We start from the raw sequence: 19,529 nt of genomic DNA, 5'->3' as shown, positions 1-19,529 counted from the left end.
ATTTCTATTTGTTTTGTGTTTTCCTTTGAAAGGCTTAAAGGGGTATATATTAATATATATATAAATAATATAATAATTATATAATAATTAAATATAATGTATATAATATATAATTATATATAATGTATAATTATATTATTATATAAGTAATATAATAATATACAAATAAATAAACTTATGGATATATATATAAAATATTTAAGTTTATTTACTTATTTTGGGGTGGCAGAGAGAGAGGGAGAGAGAATTCCAAGCAGGATCTGTGATGTCAGAACAGAGCCCAAGGTGGGGCTTGAGACTATGACCTGAGCCAAAATCAAGAGTCAGATGCTTAACTGACTGAGCCACCCAGGCTCCCTAAAAGTCTTAAAAAGATATTAAATGCCTACCTTAAAGGCTTTCTTTCTCTAACTACTATTTTTTCTCATTTATACCTATGATGAATTTTCTATTCTAGGGTTTTTTTTCTGTATGGATTCCATATAATGCCTTTTTGATATTTAGAAGGGTACGTAGCTCAAGACTTGTACAAATTACCAAATTTGATAATACCTTTATAGGATGTAATTTCCCTCATAAAATATTATACAGCATAAATAGAAAATATATGTGATTTCTTTTTTTTTTTTTAAATAGGAAATTTATTGTCAAATGGGTTTCCATACAACACGCAGTGCTCATCCCAACAGGTGCCCTCCTCAGTGCCCTTCACCCACTTTCCCCTCCCTCCCACCCCCATCAACCCTCAGTTTATTCTCAGTTTGTAAGAGTCTCTTATGGTTTGGCTCCCTCCCTCTCTAACATTTTTTTTTTCCTTCCCCTCCACCATGGTCTTCTGTTAAGTTTCTCAGGATCCACATAAGAGTGAAAACATATGGTATCTTTCTTTCTCTGATTTATTTCACTTAGCATAACATGCTCCAGTTCCATCCATGTTGCTACAAAAGCCATATTTCATTCTTTCTCATTGCCAAGTAGTATTCCATTGTGTATATAAACCACAATTTCTTTATCCATTCATCAGTTGATGGACATTTAGGCTCTTTCCATAATTTGGCTATTTCAACAGGATCTTTATATTAAGATGGCTCATATCTTTAAGCCCAGAGTTTCAGAGGCAAAAGTTCTTTACTGTTAGAATTTCAAGGTCAATTTGTTTATAATAAAGTTTAGTTTTGGGGTGCCTAGGTGGCTTAGTCAGTTAAGCATCTGATGCTTGATTTTGGCTCGGGTCATGACCTCACGGTTCCTGAGACTGAGCCCTGTGTAGGGCTCTGCACTGACAGCTTGGAGCCTGCTTATGATTCTCTCTTCCCCGCCTCTCTCTGCCCCTCTCTCACTTCTGTGCACATGTATGTGCATACTCTCTCTCTGTCAAAAAAAAAAAAAACTTAAAAAAACTTTTTTCTGGGGCTCCTGGATGGCTCAGTCAGTTAAGTGTCTGACTTTGGCTCAGGTCATGATTGTGCAGTTCGTGAGTTCAAGCCCCATGTTGGGCTCTGTGCTGACAGCTCAGAGCCTGGAGCCTGCTTCGAATTCTGTGTCTCCCTCTCTACCCCTCCCCTGCTTGCTCTCTCTCTCTCAAAAATAAATAAACTTAAACAAATTTAAAAAAAAATTTTTTTTTCTAAAAAAATGTTTAGTTTTATACATTGTGGACCCAAACCCTCTAAATTCTATTTCCAGAGAAAATACTGGTGGTGGTGGGTGGTACAGTTAGTCAGTTTTGGATAGTGTTTAAGATATGTTAGAAAAAAAAAAAGAAAAAAAAAAGAGATATGTTAGAAATCTTTATTTTTTTATTTTTAAAAATTTATTTGTTTTTTTAAATTCCAGTATATGTTAGAAATTTTTTAAAAAATGTTTTTTCTATTACAAACAATTATTTCTTTCTACTCTCTTCTATACTAATAGTCTTAATTTTTTTTTAATTTTTTTTTTTTTAAGTTTACTTTTGAGAGAGGGGGGAGGGGTAGAGAAAGAGGGAGACACAGAATCCAAAGCAGGCTCCCTGCTCTAAGTTGTCGTCACAGAGCCCGATGCGGGGCTCAAACTCACAAAACTGGAGATCATGACCTGAGCTGAAGTCGGATGCTTAATTGACTGAGCCACCCAGGTGCCCCTAATAGTCTTAATTCAATCAATATTTTCCCTACATCTTTTTCTTAATACCTAACTTGATGGCTCTAGTAAAATAAGTGATCTTTGTCCTCTGGGAGGTTTCCAGTTTTTCAGTTCAGAACTCTGTAGCAAAATGGAAAGTGTGATGAAACTGCTGTAGGATATTTTTTAAAAAGTTGGGTACTTCTGTTGACCTACATTTTTATTTTTTGGTTTTCCTGCAGTTCATTTGGAATTGTTTATATTGTTTATATTTGTTATACTGCTTTAAGTTTACTGTTTTTTGCCTTTTATTGAGCTACAACTTTTGTAGGTGGCATTCCTAGTTCATTTGTTTGGCTTGTCTTTAATTCCAGATGTTTCCAAATATTTATATAGAAATAAATTATTGAGACCCAGATTGCCATGTCTGAATAATAATTAATGTGACTAATTGTGATTACATTCGATCAAATTTATCCAATACTGCATATTCTGCTGCGAGTATATTAATGACATATTAAGAGACATGATCTGTAAGCTCAACAGATAATTATAAAAATAGTGAGGGCTTATCTGAAATTAATAGAGTTCATCATTTCTTTTATTTGTTTTTCTTTTTTAAGGTGTCTGAGTCCAGTGGAGAATTTTTTTTTAAGTCATCTGAGCTATTTGAGAGTCCAGTCTATTTGGAGGAAGCTGCAGATGTACTTTGTATTTTACAAGCAGGTAATGACTGCTAAGATACATTACAAATATAGTTTCTTGTTATATGATACTGTGTAACTTCTTAACTTTGAATATTGTGTTATTTTACATATTTTATGAAAATATACCTTAAAAATGGCTAATAATAGGACAATGATTTAGTAAATTATATTATTTCCATAGTATGACATGTTATGCAGCCATTAACAGAGTGTATTTGAAGAAATTTAATGATTTTTGAAGATGGTCATAATATGTAAGTGAAAAAAGCAAAGGGTAAATTGATAAGTGGAATATAAAAAACTAAAAGTTAAGACAATGCCTGTGAGAGGATTAAAATATTTCAGTTTACTAATTTTGAATGGGATTAAAAAGGTGGAGGACATAAAAATGCAAAGATTTTCATGCAAGTAACTCTTGACCAACACTGCCGACTGTAGCAGTGGCATTGTTCTATATTGTGCTTTCTAATACAGTAGCCACTAGTCACATGTAGTTACGGTTTACTGGACATGTAGCCAGTGTAACTGAGCTATTTTTAATTTTATTTAATTTTAATTAATTTAAGCTTATTTATCCATTTATTTGTTTTTGTAAAAGGTTTTATTTTTAAGTACTCTCTCTACCCATTGTGGGCCTCGAATTTACAACCCTGAGATCCAGAGTCTTGTGCTCTATGGACTGCACCAGCCAGGTGCACCAATTAATTTAAATTTACATAGCCACATGTGGCTGGACAGTTTGTTCTGGACTATGAAAAGAAAGTACCTTAATTTATTGCTTTTTTCCCCCTAAAGTTATTGCTCTTTTTTTTTTTTTTTTTTTAATGTTTATTTATTTTTGAAGGAGAGAGAGACAGTGTGAGTGGTGGAGGGGCAGAGAGAGAGGGAGACACAGAATCTGAAGCAGGCTCCAGGCTGGGAGCTGTCAGCACAGAGCCCACTGCAGGGCTCGAACTCATGAACTGTGAGATCATGATCTGAGCCAAAGTCAGACGCTCAACCAACTGAGCAACTGAGGCGCCCCTAAATTTATTGCTCTTAAATGATGTTTGTGAAATATCACTCCTTAGTAACATTGATTTTGTTTTCTTGTAGAGCTCCCTTCTCTGCTTCCTATAGTGGATGTAGCTGAAGCTTTGCTACATGTTAGAAATGGTGCTTGGTTCTTATGTCTGTTGGTGGCCAATGTTCCTGATAGTTTTAATGAAGGTAAAACATAATTTTAAAATAGGATATTGAAGAGATTTGCTGGTGTAGGTTCAAGACCTATTTTTTGTGCTACAAAGACATATTTATGGGCTTTCATTTGAGATTTTATCTCTGGAAAGTTTATTAGTGAGTATTCATTGTAGAAGTATTGGGTTTAGAAAATTTCAAAATTGTTTTGAGATTATCAATTTAAATATGGTAAGTATGCAATAGGGGTGCCTGGGTGGCTCAGTTGGTTAAACATCCAGCTCTTGGTTTCAGCTCAGGTCATGATCTCACGGTTTTGTATTTGAGCCCTGCATTGGGCTCTGTGTTGACAGTATGGTGCCTGCTCGGGATTCTCTTTCTCCCCCTCTCTCTCTGCCCCTCCCTCATTCACAATGTCTCTGTCTCTCTTGAAATAAACTTAAAAAAAAGAATGCAACCCCCCAATTTTTTTTTTGCCCTTAGTCACCAGTGCAATAATAGGATAGTAAAAAATACTAAAGAACTAGAAGATATAGTCCGATGCTTATGGAGCAATGGGAAGAAGACTTGTCTGTGAATTAGCCAGAATACAATACAAGGCATAAGTAATCAGAAATAGCAGCAATCAAACCCTTTGGTTTTTAGCCTTATTGTTGTCAATTTACAAAAAGGATAGAGTCAAAACTGAGAAAATCAACTAAAATTTTCACCTCTGTTTCAAACTACTACTGATTGAACATTGTTGTTTGGATCTGTGTGATATTGAAATAAAAACATTCATTGAGCAAGGTTGTGAATTGGGAGCCAAAGAGGAAAAAGCACTGGATCTGGCGGTTGTAATTTCTAGTTTTGTCACTCACTTTTTGTGTATCTCCATCAAGATACTTCCATTCTATAAAATGAGATATTAATAATAACATTTCCCTTACATTTTTTTTTTAATGTTTGTTTATTTTTGAGAGAGAGAGAGAGACACAAGCAGGGGAGGGGCAGAGAGAGAGGGGGACTGAGGATCCAAAGCCGGCCCTGCACTGACAGCAGGGAGCCTGATGCAGGATGAGATCATGATCTGAGCCAAAGTCAGATGCTTAAGTGACTGAGCCATCCAGGTACCCCTCTCTTACATTTCTAAGAGATTTATTGAATATATCATAAGGTATGTAAAAGTTCTTTGTAAAAACTGTCTTATTGTTGATTTTCTGTCTACATTGTCTATCAGTTACTAAGAGAGGAATGTTGACATCTCCAAACATAATTGTGGATTTGTCTATGTCTACTTTCATCTTGTTTTTGCTTCACTAATTTTTAAAAAATATTTTATTTTATTTTTTACTTTGAGAGAGAGAAAGTGTGCGCGTGCAGGCTGGGGAGGAAGAGAGAGAGAGAGAGAGAGAATCTTTTTTCTTTTTTTTAGAGAGAGAGGGTATAAGTGAGTGAGGGGCAGAGAGAGAGAGAATCCCAGGAAGGGCAGAGGCAGAGAGAGAGGTGGGTCTCACCCAAAGCAGGTCTTGTGTTCCCCTGAAGCGGGGCTCCAGCTCACCTGAAGTGGGGCATGAGCTTACCCGATGTGGGACTTGAACTCATGAACTGTGAGATCATGACCTGAGCTGAAGTCAGATGCTTAAAGACTGAGCCACCCAGGTTCCCGGGAGAGAAAGAATCTTTAAAAAAAAAATTTTTTTTTAATGTTTATTCATTTTTGAGAGACAGAGCATGAGCTAGGAAGGGGCAGAGAGAGAGGGAGACACAGAATCCAAAGCAGGCTCCAGGCTCTGAGCCATCAGAACACAGCCCGATGCGGGGCTCGAACCTGTGAACTGCAAGATCATGACCTAAGCCAAAGTCAGACGCTCAACCAACCGAGCCACCCAGGCACCCCCCGGGAGAGAAAGAATCTTAAGCAGACTCCACACTCAGCGCAGAGCCTGGTGAGGGGCTCAATCTCACCACCCTGGAATCATGATCTGAGATGACATCAAGAATTGGATGCTCAACCAACTGAGCCACCCAGAAGCCCTGCTTCATTAATTCTGAAGCTATGATTGGGTCCATGTACATTTAGGATTGTTATATCATTATGATGAATTAAGCCTTTTTCATTATAAAATATTCTTCTTTATCCTTGGTAATATACCTTCTTTTGAAGTGTACTTCATTAATACAGTCATAGCAGCTTACAGTTAGTGTTTGTATGGTATATATCCATCTTTAAAAAAATCTGTATCTTGGGGCACCTGGGTGGCTCAGTCGGTTAAGCGTCCGACTTCCGCTCAGGTCATGATCTCGTGGTTTGTGAGTTTGAGCCCCACCTCAGGCTCTGTGCTGACAGCTCAGAGCCTGGAACCTACTTCGGATTCTGTGTCTCCTTCTCTCTCTGCCCCTTCCTCACTTGTGCTCTGTCTCCCTTTGTCTATCAAAAATAAATAAATGTATAAAAAAAATTAAAAAAAAATCTGTATCTTTAAGGTGGGTTTCTTATAGACAAGTATAGTTGAATCTTGTTTTTTAAAAAAAGTTAGTTGCAGTCTCTGCTTTTGGAGTATTTAGACCATTTATGTAGATCATTCAATGTGATTATTGTGGTAGTTAGATTTAAGTGTATCATCTTGTTATTTGCTTCCTTTTTCTTCTTTTCCTTTCTTCATTTGGATTGAAATTTTTTAGGATTCCATTTAATCTCAACTACTGTCATATTAGCTTTATGTCTTTGCTTAATTATTTTCTTGGCATTTACATTTCTTTATTGTTGGGTTTAAATTTTTTTTTAATACTTATTTATTTTTGAGAGAGACAGAGAGAGACAGAGTGTGAACAGGGCAGGAGCAGAGAGAGAGGGAGACACGGAACCCGAAGCAGGCTCTAGGCTCTGAGCTGTCAGCACAGAGCCTGACGTGGGGCTCGAACCCACGAACTGTGAGATCATGACCTGAGTTGAAGTTGGATGCTTAACCAACTGAGCCACCCAGGTGCCCCTCCCCTTCTTTTAGCTCTTTAAAGATGTTGTTATATTGTCTGTGGTAGTTTTGATTTCTCTTGCTCTGTATATGTTTCTGTTTTCCTCTGGCTGCTTTTATTTGTCTTTTCTTTGTGGCTGCTTTTAAGATTTTCTCTTTTCCACTGGTTTTCAGAAATTTGCTTATGATGGATCTCAATATTATTTCTTTGTGTTTATCCTGCTTGAAGTTTATTGAACTTCTGGTTTTATAGTTTTTATCAAATTCAGAAAAATTTCTTCAAATATATTTTTGTTTTCCATTCAGTTTTTCTTTCTGAGACCCTAATTATATTTGACTACTTGGTATTGCACCACAGGTCACTGTTCATTTTGTCTCTTTTCACTCTTTGCTTTATTTTGACCAGTTTCTTTTGCTATGCTTTCAAATTCCCTGATGATTTTCTTCTATAGTGTCTATTCCGCATAAATGATTAATTCAAAGACTGAAGAAATTCTTTTTAACATTCTACTTAAAAGCTTAAAGTAATAGAGGCTATTAAATGTTCAGTTTGTAGAGGTCTCATAAAAAATGGAGAACGACAAGATGAGGAAAGTCTTGGAGGAAGGCGCAGGACAGATGCCCTACGCTTCTTATGTAAAATGAATCCTTCTCAGGCCCTCAAGGTCCGAGGCATGGTGGTAAGAGATATTATTTTTATAAGACAGAAGCCTTTGTATTATGACCAGGAACTTTCCCAAGATGATTTGAGAATCTTGTAGAGATTTGGAATTACTTTCCTTTCTGGGTTTTTGTGTTTTGTGATATGTCCTCCTCTAAACTTTAAAAGCTTTAAAACATCTAAACACTGAAGTGTCCTGGCTCTTTTCCTTATGAGATTGAGTTCAGTTTGTTTTCTTTGCTGTGTTAGGTAGAAGAATGTCACTTGCCAGGCCTTGGAGTGGCTTTGACATTGGATCATACTAAAAATGAAGCTAGTGAAGATGGAGTGAGTGACTTGGTTTGTTTTGTTAGTGGTTTGCTTCTTGGAACAAATGCAAAAGTCCGGACTTGGTTTGGAACTTTTATCCGAAATGGACAACAGGTGAGATTAAAAATATTTATAGGCTAAAATTAGAACTACCCTACGACCCAGCAATTGCACTACTAGGCATTTATCCATGGGATACAGGTGTGCTGTTTCAAAGGGACACATGCACCCCCATGTTTATAGCAGCATTATCAACAATACCCAAGTATGGAAAGAGCCCAAATGTCCATCGATGGATGAATGGATAAAAAAAAAAATGTGGTGTATATGTGTATATATATATATATATATATATATATATATATATATATATTTGTGTGTGTGTGTATGCACACACACACACATATACATACAATGGAGTATTACTCGGCAATCAAAAAGAATGAAATCTTGCCATTTGCAACTACGTGGATGGAACTGGAGGGTATTATGCTAAGTGAAATTAGAGAAATTAGACAAAAATCATATGACTTCACTCATATGAGGACTTTAAGAGGCAAAACAAATGAACATAAGGGAAGGGAAACAAAAATAATATAAAAACAGGGAGGGGTACAAAACAGAAGAGACTCATAAATATGGAGAACAAACTGAGGGTTACTGGAGGGGTTGTGGGAGGGGGGATGGGCTAAATGGGTAAGGGGCACTAAGGAATCTACTCCTGAAATCATTGTTGCACTATATGCTAACTAATTTGGATGTAAATTTTAAAAAATAAAAAATAAAAAAATAATATTTATAGGCTAGGAATCAGGATATTTTGGCAACTAGTAAAAGAGGAAGAAACACTTTTAGAATGATGTCATTAGACCAGTGCTTCTCACACTTTTAGTCTTAGGACCTCCTGACATTTTAAATCACTGAAGGTACCAAAGGGCTTTTATTTATGTGCTTTTTATCTATTGATATTCATGATATTAGAAATAAAACTGAAGGTTATGAAATACTTACCTAATTCTTTAAAAATGGCAAAAATAACTTTTTAATAATAACCCTATTAAATATGAACATATTTTTAATGAAAAATAACCATATTAAAAAAAAAAGTGAGAAGTGTTGTATTGTTTTATATGTTTGCAAATCTCTTTAATGTCTGGCTGAGTTGAATATTTGGAAAACTGTGTTGTACGCTTGTGAGAAAATGAGGGTAGAAAAGGCAAATAATGTTTAAGGAGATATTTTTTACCTCTGGACTCTCTGAAAGAGTTTTGGGAATCTCTAGGGTTCTGGGACAGATCCATGAGAATAGGTCATCAAAATAAGTTGTTATTATAGTCTATAATTTTAATATGTATCTTTTTTTATTATGGTAAAATATACATGATATAAAATTTACTGTTTTAATCATTTTTAAGTGTATAGTTCTGTGGCATTAATTACATTCACAATATATTGCAACCATCACCACTCTTCATTTTCAGCACTTTTTCATCATCTCTAACAGAAACTCTGTACCCATTAAACAATAATTCCCTATTTCTCCTTTCTTTCAGCCCCTGATAACTTCTTTCTACTTTCTGCCTCTATGAATTTGACTATTCTAGGTACCTCATATAAGTGGAGTCACACAATATTTCTCTTTTTAGGTTTGGCTTGTTCTATGTTTTCAAGGTCCATGCATGTTGTAGCATGAATCAGCATTTCTTTTACAAGGCTGAATAATACTCCATTGTATGTATATACTACATTTTATTTTTTCATTCATCTATTGATGAATATATATTGTATTTGGCAACAGTTTTTAAGTTGCAAAATATTTCACTTTTTCAAAGAACATTTCATGGTAACTCTGAAAAGAATCCCTATGAAGGAATCTATGCAGACTGATTTTTATCTTGTTGATGTCAATGAATTAGACAGTAGCATATGTACTGCTTAGTCCTCCAGCCTATATATTTTTTAAGTTTATTTGTTGCTTTTGAGAGAGAGCGGGAAAGAGAGAATCCCAGGCAGGCTCCACACCATCATTGCAGAGTCCAGTGCAGGGTTCAAACTCACAAACTGTGAGATCATGACCAGAGCTGAAATTGAGTCAGATGCTTAAATGGCTAAGCCATCCAGGTGTTCCCACTAGCCTATTTTTTATGCTGCTGGCTCACCATACTTTTCTGTAGACAAGTTCTACTTTATTTCTAGCCCATTTGAGAACTAATTTTAAGCCTTGATTTCTAAGGGGAAGTTAACATTTACTGCACACCTTCTATATGCACTGTGTTAAGCACTTAGGTATGCTCATCTTGTTTGTGATTGTCCTTTATGTGCAGTAAATTTTTCTTATTTGAAGCTAATGTTATTAAAGCAGGTTTATCATATTTTACTTAGAACCATTTTAAAAATAATAACTGACATCTGCCTAGTTCTTTACAATTTAGAACTGCTTTCATATGTGTTACCTTTGTTCATTCTTTCATCTATTTAACAGATACTGTATGCTTGCTATATGTCAGGCACAATGTTAGGCCCTGCCAAGTAATAGATGACTAAGATGTTATCCCTGCCTCAAGAACTATGAGGGTGATAGACTTATAAACTCCTCATTACAACAGCCCTGGGAGTTAAATATTACTATTATTATTTTTTAGCATTTACTTATTTATTTTGAGAGAGAGAGAGAGAGAGCGCGAGCGCAAGCCAGGAGGACAGGGGCAGAGAGAGAGGGAGAGAGAGAATCCCAAGCAGCCTCCACAGTGTCACGCAGAGCCCAATGCCAACTGTGAGATCATGACCTAAGCCAAAATCGAGTTAGATACTCAACCTGAGCCACCCATGCACCCCAGGAGTTAAATATTATTAATATTCATTTCCTTGTCATTAAGGACATTGGAGTTCAGAGAGTTAAGTGTACATAGTTAATAGCAAAGCTTTGTTTAAACCCAAGATGTCCTGTCTCCAAAATGTGAGCACTTTCTACTGTATTACATATGACTCAGTTAGTCATTATGTATTTGAAAGTATTTAAATGACATTTTACAGTTCAAATTGTCATTAACTTAGTGTTTTCTGTATAGCCAATCTGGATTAGTGTGAATAGAGTGTTCTTCAAATGAATCGGTGAATTTTCAGTTTTTAATCAGTTGGTTAAAATGAGATTCTACAGTTACGACAGGCTCTTCAAAAGGGTCAATTTCAAGTGTTTAACTGGGGAGCTTTGTTTGAATGTCCTTTTGACTTGGTAAGTGCTCCATGCTCTATATTTTTTACAGAGAAAAAGAGAGACCAGTAGTTCTGTCCTTTGGCAAATGAGAAGGCAGCTTCTTCTGGAGTTGATGGGCATTCTTCCCACAGTAAGAAGTACCCGCATTGTGGAAGAAGCTGATGTGGAGATGGAGCCCAATGTGTCTGTGTATTCGGGGCTGAAAGAAGAGCATGTTGTGAAAGCCAGTGCACTCTTACGTCTGTACTGTGCTTTGATGGGGATCGCTGGACTCAAGTATTCAATAATTTGATATTTTACCTTTTTATTATTTTATTTTCTTGTTTTTAATTCCAAGAAAGCGAGCCAAAGGCCTTTTATTCAGAGGATTTGGGTTTTCTAATGGGCTTAGGTAGCAGGCTGGCTTATATCAAGAATGAAGTCCTTATATCAAAAACATTCCTAGGTGGGATGTATCCATCTATTTTTGTCAGATTGTAAATAGAATTATGTGAATATGGGAAGGGCCAGAGCAGTTTAAGAAATGTATGACTGGGGCGCCTGGGTGGTGCAGTCGGTTAAGCGTCCGACTTCAGCCAGGTCACGATCTCGCGGTCCGTGAGTTCGAGCCCCGCGTCGGGCTCTGGGCTGATGGCTCAGAGCCTGGAGCCTGTTTCCGATTCTGTGTCTCCCTCTCTCTCTGCCTCTCTCCCGTTCATGCTCTGTCTCTCTCTGTCCCAAAAATAAATAAACGTTGAAAAAAAAAAAAAAAGAAATGTATGACTTTAACACAGCTTGACATGACTATAGTGAATGATCTGTGAGTGATGCTTTACGTAGCCCATGTAGCTAGTTGAAGTAAATCTCTCCTGTGTTTCCTTTCACAACTGAAATCATAAATTATTTAAATTTGATGTATTGTGATTATATTTATTTATTTATTTTTAACATTTATTTATCTTTGAGAGACAGAAAGAGAGTATAAGCAGGGGAGGGGCAGATAGAGAGGGAGACACAGAATTCGAAGCAGGCTCCAGGCTCTGAGCTGTCAGCACAGAGCCCAATGCGGGGCTTGAATTCACTAACCACGAGATCATGACCTGAGCCGAAGTCAGATGCTTAACCGACTGAGCCACCCGGTGCCCCAATATGTTGTGATTGTTAAGCACAAGATTTCTTAGTTAGTCAATGCACTACATCCTTTTGAGTAATGTCCTCAATTGTTACATATACAGTCCTCACTTTGCATGTCTCTTGATAAGTCTGGATTTCACTTACCACACTTAGTGTTGGCTTAGTTAAATAACACTGCTGCCTCAACAACTAATGTATCAGTTACTATGATACATTAGCCAAATAATTGTATAAAGTACAAACTTTGCTGAGAGCTCTTCAAGCCCAAGTCATTATGTAAATAACAGATGTACATCATGATCAGTGACTAATCACATCATGTCATTTAAAGTTGTTGGCGACTGGTCACTGCCAATCTGTTATTCGGTTGGTGAACATACAACAAAATGCATAGTTGAACTGTCACCTTGTCTCTCAGTGACACCTTGCCTCGTGTTATTTGAGGAAAATAATTGAAAGAAGGAATCGGCCAAGAAAGATGAAAATGTAGCAAAGAAACAAAAGGTGGTAACACTGAAAGTGACATTTGAACAAAACATAAATAGAAGAAATAGCTGACTGTGAAGATGTTAACACTGCTGCCATTTGAGAAACACTAGATATGTATCCCGTGAACTTAGTAAAGGTGCCCTTGTCAACATGAATGAAGAAAGTCATTGTGGAAAAAGGATGAAGTCCCAGAGGAAGTGATGCTGGCAAAAATCTTCACCTTAAAGGATTTTTCATGACTGAACATAACAAAGAATAAAATGTTGGAATCAGATTCAAACTTAAAAAGGGCTATGACAATTCATCAAGGATTAAGAAAGAGGTTCACTCCACATTATGATATATAGAATGAAAAGAAGGCAAGGGCTATTCAAACTACTGACAAATTTTTTTTTACAAAGAAAACACTTTAATTCCCAGTGTTTGTAATATTTTCAATTACAGAGTGCTATGTAAATATTACTTAGCTATTTTTTCCATTTCCCTATGTATTATGACTAAGAGGAGGTTTTTAATGTTTTGACGTTTTATTATATATTTTTTACATTTTTTTTTTAAAGTTCATTTATTTTAGAGAGAAAATGTGAGTGAGAGTGAGCAGGGGAGGGGCAGAGAGAGAGAGAGAGGAAGAGAGAGAATCCCAAGCAGGCTCCACACTATCAGTGTGGAGTCCAATGCAGGGCCCGAACTCACAAACCATGAGATCATGACCTGAGCTGAAATCAAGAGTTGGATGCTTAACCGACTGAGCCTCCCAGGCACCCCTGAATGGTTATTTTTATGGTCCCATACTACTCTGCCAAGTGAGGATTGTGTGTATTTGTATCTGAGGAAAAGCACTGGTTGTAAGTGCAACAGTTTTGCTTTTAATGACTTAAGATATTAAAGACTTTATAAATATGAGGTATCTTTATAAAGATCAGAATTCATATCTGAAAAGTTAAACTGTTTGGGAAGTCCCTTCTTCTTCCTTCCTCTCTCAACTAAGAAGAGTAAAGCCTAATAATATATTCATTTTTTAGACCAACTGAGGAAGAAGCTGAGCAATTACTGCAGTTGATGACAAGCCGTCCTCCTGCTACACCGGCTGGGGTTCGCTTTGTTTCGCTTTCCTTTTGTATGCTACTGGCCTTTTCTACACTTGTCAGGTACTTTACTATATAGGTTGCTCTATTTTCTGAAGGTCTGATTTTGTTTGCCTATTAAAATGCATGTATAGCATTAATTAGGAGTGTACTAAAAAAATTGGTCTAGGGATGGACATTGGTATTATCTTTTAGTAAATGGTGTCAATAGTATCAATTGTATGCCAGTTAAAGAGTCATAATAGTTCTTCAACATTTGTTAAGGCAAATTCCCTTACTTCCTGTTTCCCCTTCCCTCAAGGCAACTTTCAGTTCTTTTAGTGGATTGTTTTGTTTTTTTACTTCCATATCTTTATTTATTTATTTTAAAAAAAAAATTTTTTTTTTCAACGTTTATTTATTTTTGGGACAGAGAGAGACAGAGCATGAATGGGGGAGGGGCAGAGAGAGAGGGAGACACAGAATCGGAAACAGGCTCTAGGCTCTGAGCCATCAGCCCAGAGCCCGACGCGGGGCTCGAACTCACAGACCGCGAGATCGTGACCTGGCTGAAGTCGGACGCTTAACCGACTGCGCCACCCAGGCGCCCCTACTTCCATATCTTTATTTATTTATTTATTTTTTTTTATATTTTAAAAAAAATTTTTTTTTTTTTTCAACGTTTATTTATTTTGGGGACAGAGAGAGACAGAGCATGAACGGGGGAGGGGCAGAGAGAGAGGGAGACACAGAATCGGAAACAGGCTCCAGGCTCCGAGCCATCAGCCCAGAGCCCGACGCGGGGCTCGAACTCGCAGACCGCGAGATCGTGACCTGGCTGAAGTCGGACGCTTAACCGACTGCGCCACCCAGGCGCCCCTACTTCCATATCTTTAAATACTGTGTTTGTATTTGCTATATTTTGATCTTGATTTTTCAATTTTAGGAATAATTGTTGATTTCCTACTGTGTATGAAAGATGAAGAATTAGTTCTCCTTTCTTCTTTTCCCCCTAGCACATCTATATGTCCTTCCCATCTTCCCATTCTCCTAGTACAGTTATATTGCAATTTTGCTTTGGCAAATACTTAGTTGTTCATATAATACTATTGGGAGCTCAACTATGTAATAGATGATTACTTTTCTTCTGCAAAACTTGCTTTTTGCATTAATAATTATCCTGTATTTTGTTTGTTTTCATTTGTTCTTTATTCTTTGTACTTACATTAATGGAACCTCATACTCTGCCAATCTTAACCTCCTCCCAAGATATTTCCCAAAGCATTTCCAAGAATACCTCCCAAGGTATTTCTTAAGGAAATCTCTCCTCCTAACTGGCTCCAGTCTGAACTGGTTACCTCTGCATCTGGTACACAGCTCTTATCCTGGAATTGCTCTTCATTATTATTTTCACAACTTGCTTCATGTCTCCTTTTTTGGATTTCCTGTTTCCTGCATCTCATATGTCCTTCTTTTAATTGTTTTCTCATTTTGCTTGTTTAGAATGGATATGTGGGAGGTCAGTTATTTTGAGACTGGGTATTTCTGACAATGTCTTTATTCTACTTTGGAACATGATTAAGTTTCATAGAGTTTAGAATTTGAAGCTGGAAGTAATTTCCCTTGAGAATTTTGAAAGTCTCATTCCATTGTCTTCTGACTTCCAGTGTTGCTGATGAGAAGTCTGATGACATTCTGATTCTTGTTTTTTGTGTAGCCTGTTTTTTTAAAAATATGGAAACATGGAGGATTAACTTTTTGTCCATAGAGTTTTGAAATTTTTTGGATGATAAGCCTTAGTGTGGGTCTGTTTTTGTCTGTTGTCGTAGATATTCAGTAAACTCTTTCAACCTGGGAACTCATGTCCTTTAATCTAGGAAATTTTCTTAAGCTAATTTGTTGGTAATGTTCCAAATGGCTTTTTTTTTTTCTGTCCAAAACCTTCTCTTACTTAGACATTGGATTTCCTGAAATGATTATCTTATTTTCTTATCCTTTCCTGTTTTCCTTATCTTTGTCTTGTTCTCCTTTTTTTAAAAAACAGCTTTATTGAAAGACCATTCACATACCATAAAATTCACCCATTTTAAAGTTTATGATTTAATAGATTTACGTGTATTTACAAAGTTGTACAACCATCACCACAATCCAAATTTTAGAACGTTTTTCTCACTCTGAAAAGATACTGTTCATTCTATCTTCTAAGATTTTTTTTTCAACTTTTAATCCTCTGTAGTTTTTGATATCTAAGAGTCTTGTTTGTTCTCTGGTTATTTCTTCTGTATAGTAGCTTCACAGTGGCATGCTTTCTCTGATACTAATCATAATGACTGAAGAGATTTTATTAGTACTGTTTCTTTTCTAAGTTTTTTTTTCCTGCTTTTTTTTGGTCTCTATTTTTCAAGTTAGAAAGTTTTTTCAAGGGTTTGATAAGTCTCTATTTTCTTCCTTCCTTCCTTTCTTCCTTCCTTCCTCCCTCCCTCCCTCCCTCCCTCCCTCCCTCCCTCCCTCTCTCCCTCCCTCTCTCTCCCTTCCTTCCTTCCTTCCTTCCTTCCTTCCTTTTTCTTTCTTTCTTTCTTTCTTTCTTTCTTTCTTTCTTTCTTTCTTTCTTTCTTTTCTTTCATTCATTCATTCATTCATTCATTCTTTTGTGGGCTCCATGCCCAGCATGGGGCTTGAACTCACAACCCAGATCAAGAGTCACATGCTCTAATGACTGAGCCAGCCAGGCGCCCCAGGGGCTTGATAATTCTTGATTGTTTATATTTAAATATAAATATAAGTAGGAAAATAAGTAAATAAATAAATAAATATAAGTAGGAAACTGATAAGCAGATTAGAATCTTTTAATGTATAGGTAGCTCTTTGGGAAACTTATCAGATTCTTAGAGGAGACTTTTGTCTTGTGTAGAGAGTAAAGGCCTGACAAGAAACCCATAAGCAAAGTTAAAAAATGAGGGTTAGGGAACTAAGCTTGTAGTTTAATCATTCACTTAATTCTCCTACATTTTGAATGGTGCTTCAGATATCCCTGGTTGTCCCTTAGTTCAAAGACACCTTCTTTTACCATCTCCAGAGCATAAATCTTCAGTCTTCTCTCTGCTGGGGGAGGGGGATTCATCTAATTGTGTAGAATGGAGGAGGTGATCTGGAGGTCTACTACTTATATAGACTGTTGACCTTTTTAATTTAGGCTGTGTCTTCACTCTTCCTCCTAGAACTGCCTGGAGCTGTCAGTTCCTAAGCTCTTTGGGGATTCTGTGGTATAAAGTGGATTGGCTTTTCCTTCCTGCCAGTTGAGTATTCTGCTTTCTTGCATCTGCTGAATCAGTTACCACTCTTCCATATGTTCTCTTGCTTCCAGTATTCTGTGTTGTTGTCCATTGTCATCATTATATGCATTTATGCCTTTTAGGAAAATCCCTTTAATGTAGTTTGGGGTTTTAGGAGGGTGTGAAATTAGGTAATAAAATGACGTGATTTCTCTTTTCCTGAAGTAATTTCTAAACATTATCTCTAATCTTCATTACTTTTAAAAGGTGGGTATTTTTATTTGTATTTTTGGATAGGAGAGCTAAAGTTCAGAAGGATCATTTAAATTTCTTGTTTGAGATTAACAGAGAGAGGATTCCTACTGAGGCCTGCCATGCTCTAAAGGCTATTATCTTTCTACTACATAACACTGTCTTTTTTTAGAGCAGTGATTTATGTAGAGTTGAGACTCACCTTTTAAATTTTCTTAACTTGGGTTAGCAGGCTTTTCAGTTGCTTTTGTTTTATCCATTTATACTGCAATGAAGTAGAAGAAAATCAATGCAAATTATTTTCACAAGTCAAAGTTGACTTGTACCTTTTGATGTAAATCTAGGAATGCCCTTTTAAAAAGTCATTGTTGGTATGTTTTTATAATCATTTTTTATGTGTGATGAGCCCATGCCTCTTTTTTCTTTTTCTTTTTTTTTGAATAGTGCTCTCTTATTTCTCTATAGTTTTGAGTTCTGCTCAAAATGTTTTTTACAAAAAATTTTTTTTTCATTTTGTTTATTTGAGAGAGAGAGAGAGAGAGCACAAACAGGGGAGAGGGGCAGAGGAAGAGAGAGAGAATTTCAAGCAGGCTCCATGCTCAGCACAGAGTGTGACGTGGGGTTCAATCCCACAACTTAGGATCATGACCTGACCTGAAATCAAGAGTCAGACACTCAACAAACGGAACCACCCAGGCACCCGTCTGCTCAAAATGTTTTTCAAAATTAAATTTTAATTACCTTGTTACTGATCTCATACTCAGTTTGTGACTTTTTGGTGATTGTTTTAACACTAGATTTTTTTCTATATGAAATATCAGCTGTTAATGCAGTTTTTCTAACATTTTAATCCCAAAAGGTCTTTGCTTTTCAAAAAATGTGAGGAAGTTCACTTTCTCCAACTTGTAAATGCAGTAATTAAAACTTTGAGAGGGTTTGACTGTTCACATTCATAAAGAAAAGCAAAGGCCCTTATTCTTCATCTCTGGAACTACTTCATTATTTCAGTGACAGGTAATAGCCATTTCAACAAGGAGTTAATTTAAATTGATATTTCAAAATAGCGAAGGAAAAAATACTATCTACTAAAAAATAATTCCAGAATGCTTTCTCATTCTTATGCTAGTATCTCTGATAAACCATTGACTTTTTCATGTTTTATATAGTACACCTGAACAGGAGCAGCTAATGGTAGTGTGGCTAAGTTGGATGATAAAAGAAGAAGCATATTTTGAAAGGTAAGGTGACTCCATTTGTTTCAGTTAGTAAGTTTTTCTTAACTTCTTTTTGGAAATTCATATTTTCTTTTTTGTTTCAACAGTACATCTGGCGTCTCTGCTTCTTTTGGGGAGATGTTGTTATTGGTCGCTATGTACTTTCATAGCAACCAGCTTAGTGCTATCATTGACTTGGTCTGTTCCACTTTGGGGATGAAGGTAATTTTCTTTTATCTTCTTTCTAAGGAAGGTGTTTCTAGGTGGGGCATTTTCTTGTAGTGTACAGTATATTTTGTTTCCATTTTGAAGTAATTTTAGTTTAATAGTTTGAAATTTTATCAGGAAAAAATATATGTTTTGAAAACATTTATTTACAAGAATAATAGATGTTCGATATAGAAAGCATGAGAATACACAAAGGAAGAATATAATTTCATTTTTCAAGATATCAAGGATACTACTGTTCACATTCTGGTGTCTATTCTTTCTTTACATTGATATATTTTTCAATTTTTCAATTTAAAGAACTTAACCAACATGTGATGACATATCCTCATATCAATATATATTCTAGGGTGCCTGGGTGGCTCAGTCGGTTGAGCGTCCGACTTCGGCTCAGGTCATGATCTTGCAGTTCACGAGTTTGAGCCCCGTGTCGGGCTCTGTGCTGATAGCTCAGAGCCTGGAGCCTGCTTCAGATTCTGTGTCTTCCCCTCTCTCTGCCCCTCCCCTGCTCACACTCTGTCTCTCCCTCTCTCTCAAAAATAAATAAAAACATTAAAAAAAAATTCTGATACAATATCATTTTTATTATGGACTGCATAGTAGTCTATCATATGGACCAATCAGGATTTTCTTAATGGATCCTTTATTTGCCATGTAGATTTCTTACTTTCTGAATAGTGCTTAGATGATTATCCTTATTTATGTAAATACATACATAGGTACTCACATATGTTTATCTTTAAACTTGTTTTTTAAGTAATCTCTGCACCCAC

General features: G+C 36.3%; 1 protein-coding gene across 2 annotated transcripts in view; it reads left to right on the top strand.

The window, feature by feature from the left end:
* Positions 1-19,529, top strand: part of INTS2 (integrator complex subunit 2) — a 60,648-nt gene that overhangs the window by 3,254 nt on the left and 37,865 nt on the right. For both annotated transcript variants that reach the window (XM_030295455.1, XM_030295454.1), the window contains exons 4-11: positions 2,727-2,829; positions 3,906-4,019; positions 7,490-7,620; positions 7,851-8,024; positions 11,174-11,400; positions 13,749-13,874; positions 18,481-18,552; positions 18,636-18,750. In XM_030295455.1, coding sequence (XP_030151315.1) covers positions 2,727-2,829; positions 3,906-4,019; positions 7,490-7,620; positions 7,851-8,024; positions 11,174-11,400; positions 13,749-13,874; positions 18,481-18,552; positions 18,636-18,750 — 1,062 coding nt within the window. The remainder of the gene's footprint in view (positions 1-2,726; positions 2,830-3,905; positions 4,020-7,489; positions 7,621-7,850; positions 8,025-11,173; positions 11,401-13,748; positions 13,875-18,480; positions 18,553-18,635; positions 18,751-19,529) is intronic.

This window comes from Lynx canadensis, chromosome E1 (assembly GCF_007474595.2).
Source record: "Lynx canadensis isolate LIC74 chromosome E1, mLynCan4.pri.v2, whole genome shotgun sequence".
NCBI classification, from domain to species: domain Eukaryota; kingdom Metazoa; phylum Chordata; class Mammalia; order Carnivora; family Felidae; genus Lynx; species Lynx canadensis.
The sequence above is the reverse complement of the archived record's forward strand: the minus strand, read 5'-3'. Positions and strand labels throughout refer to the sequence as shown.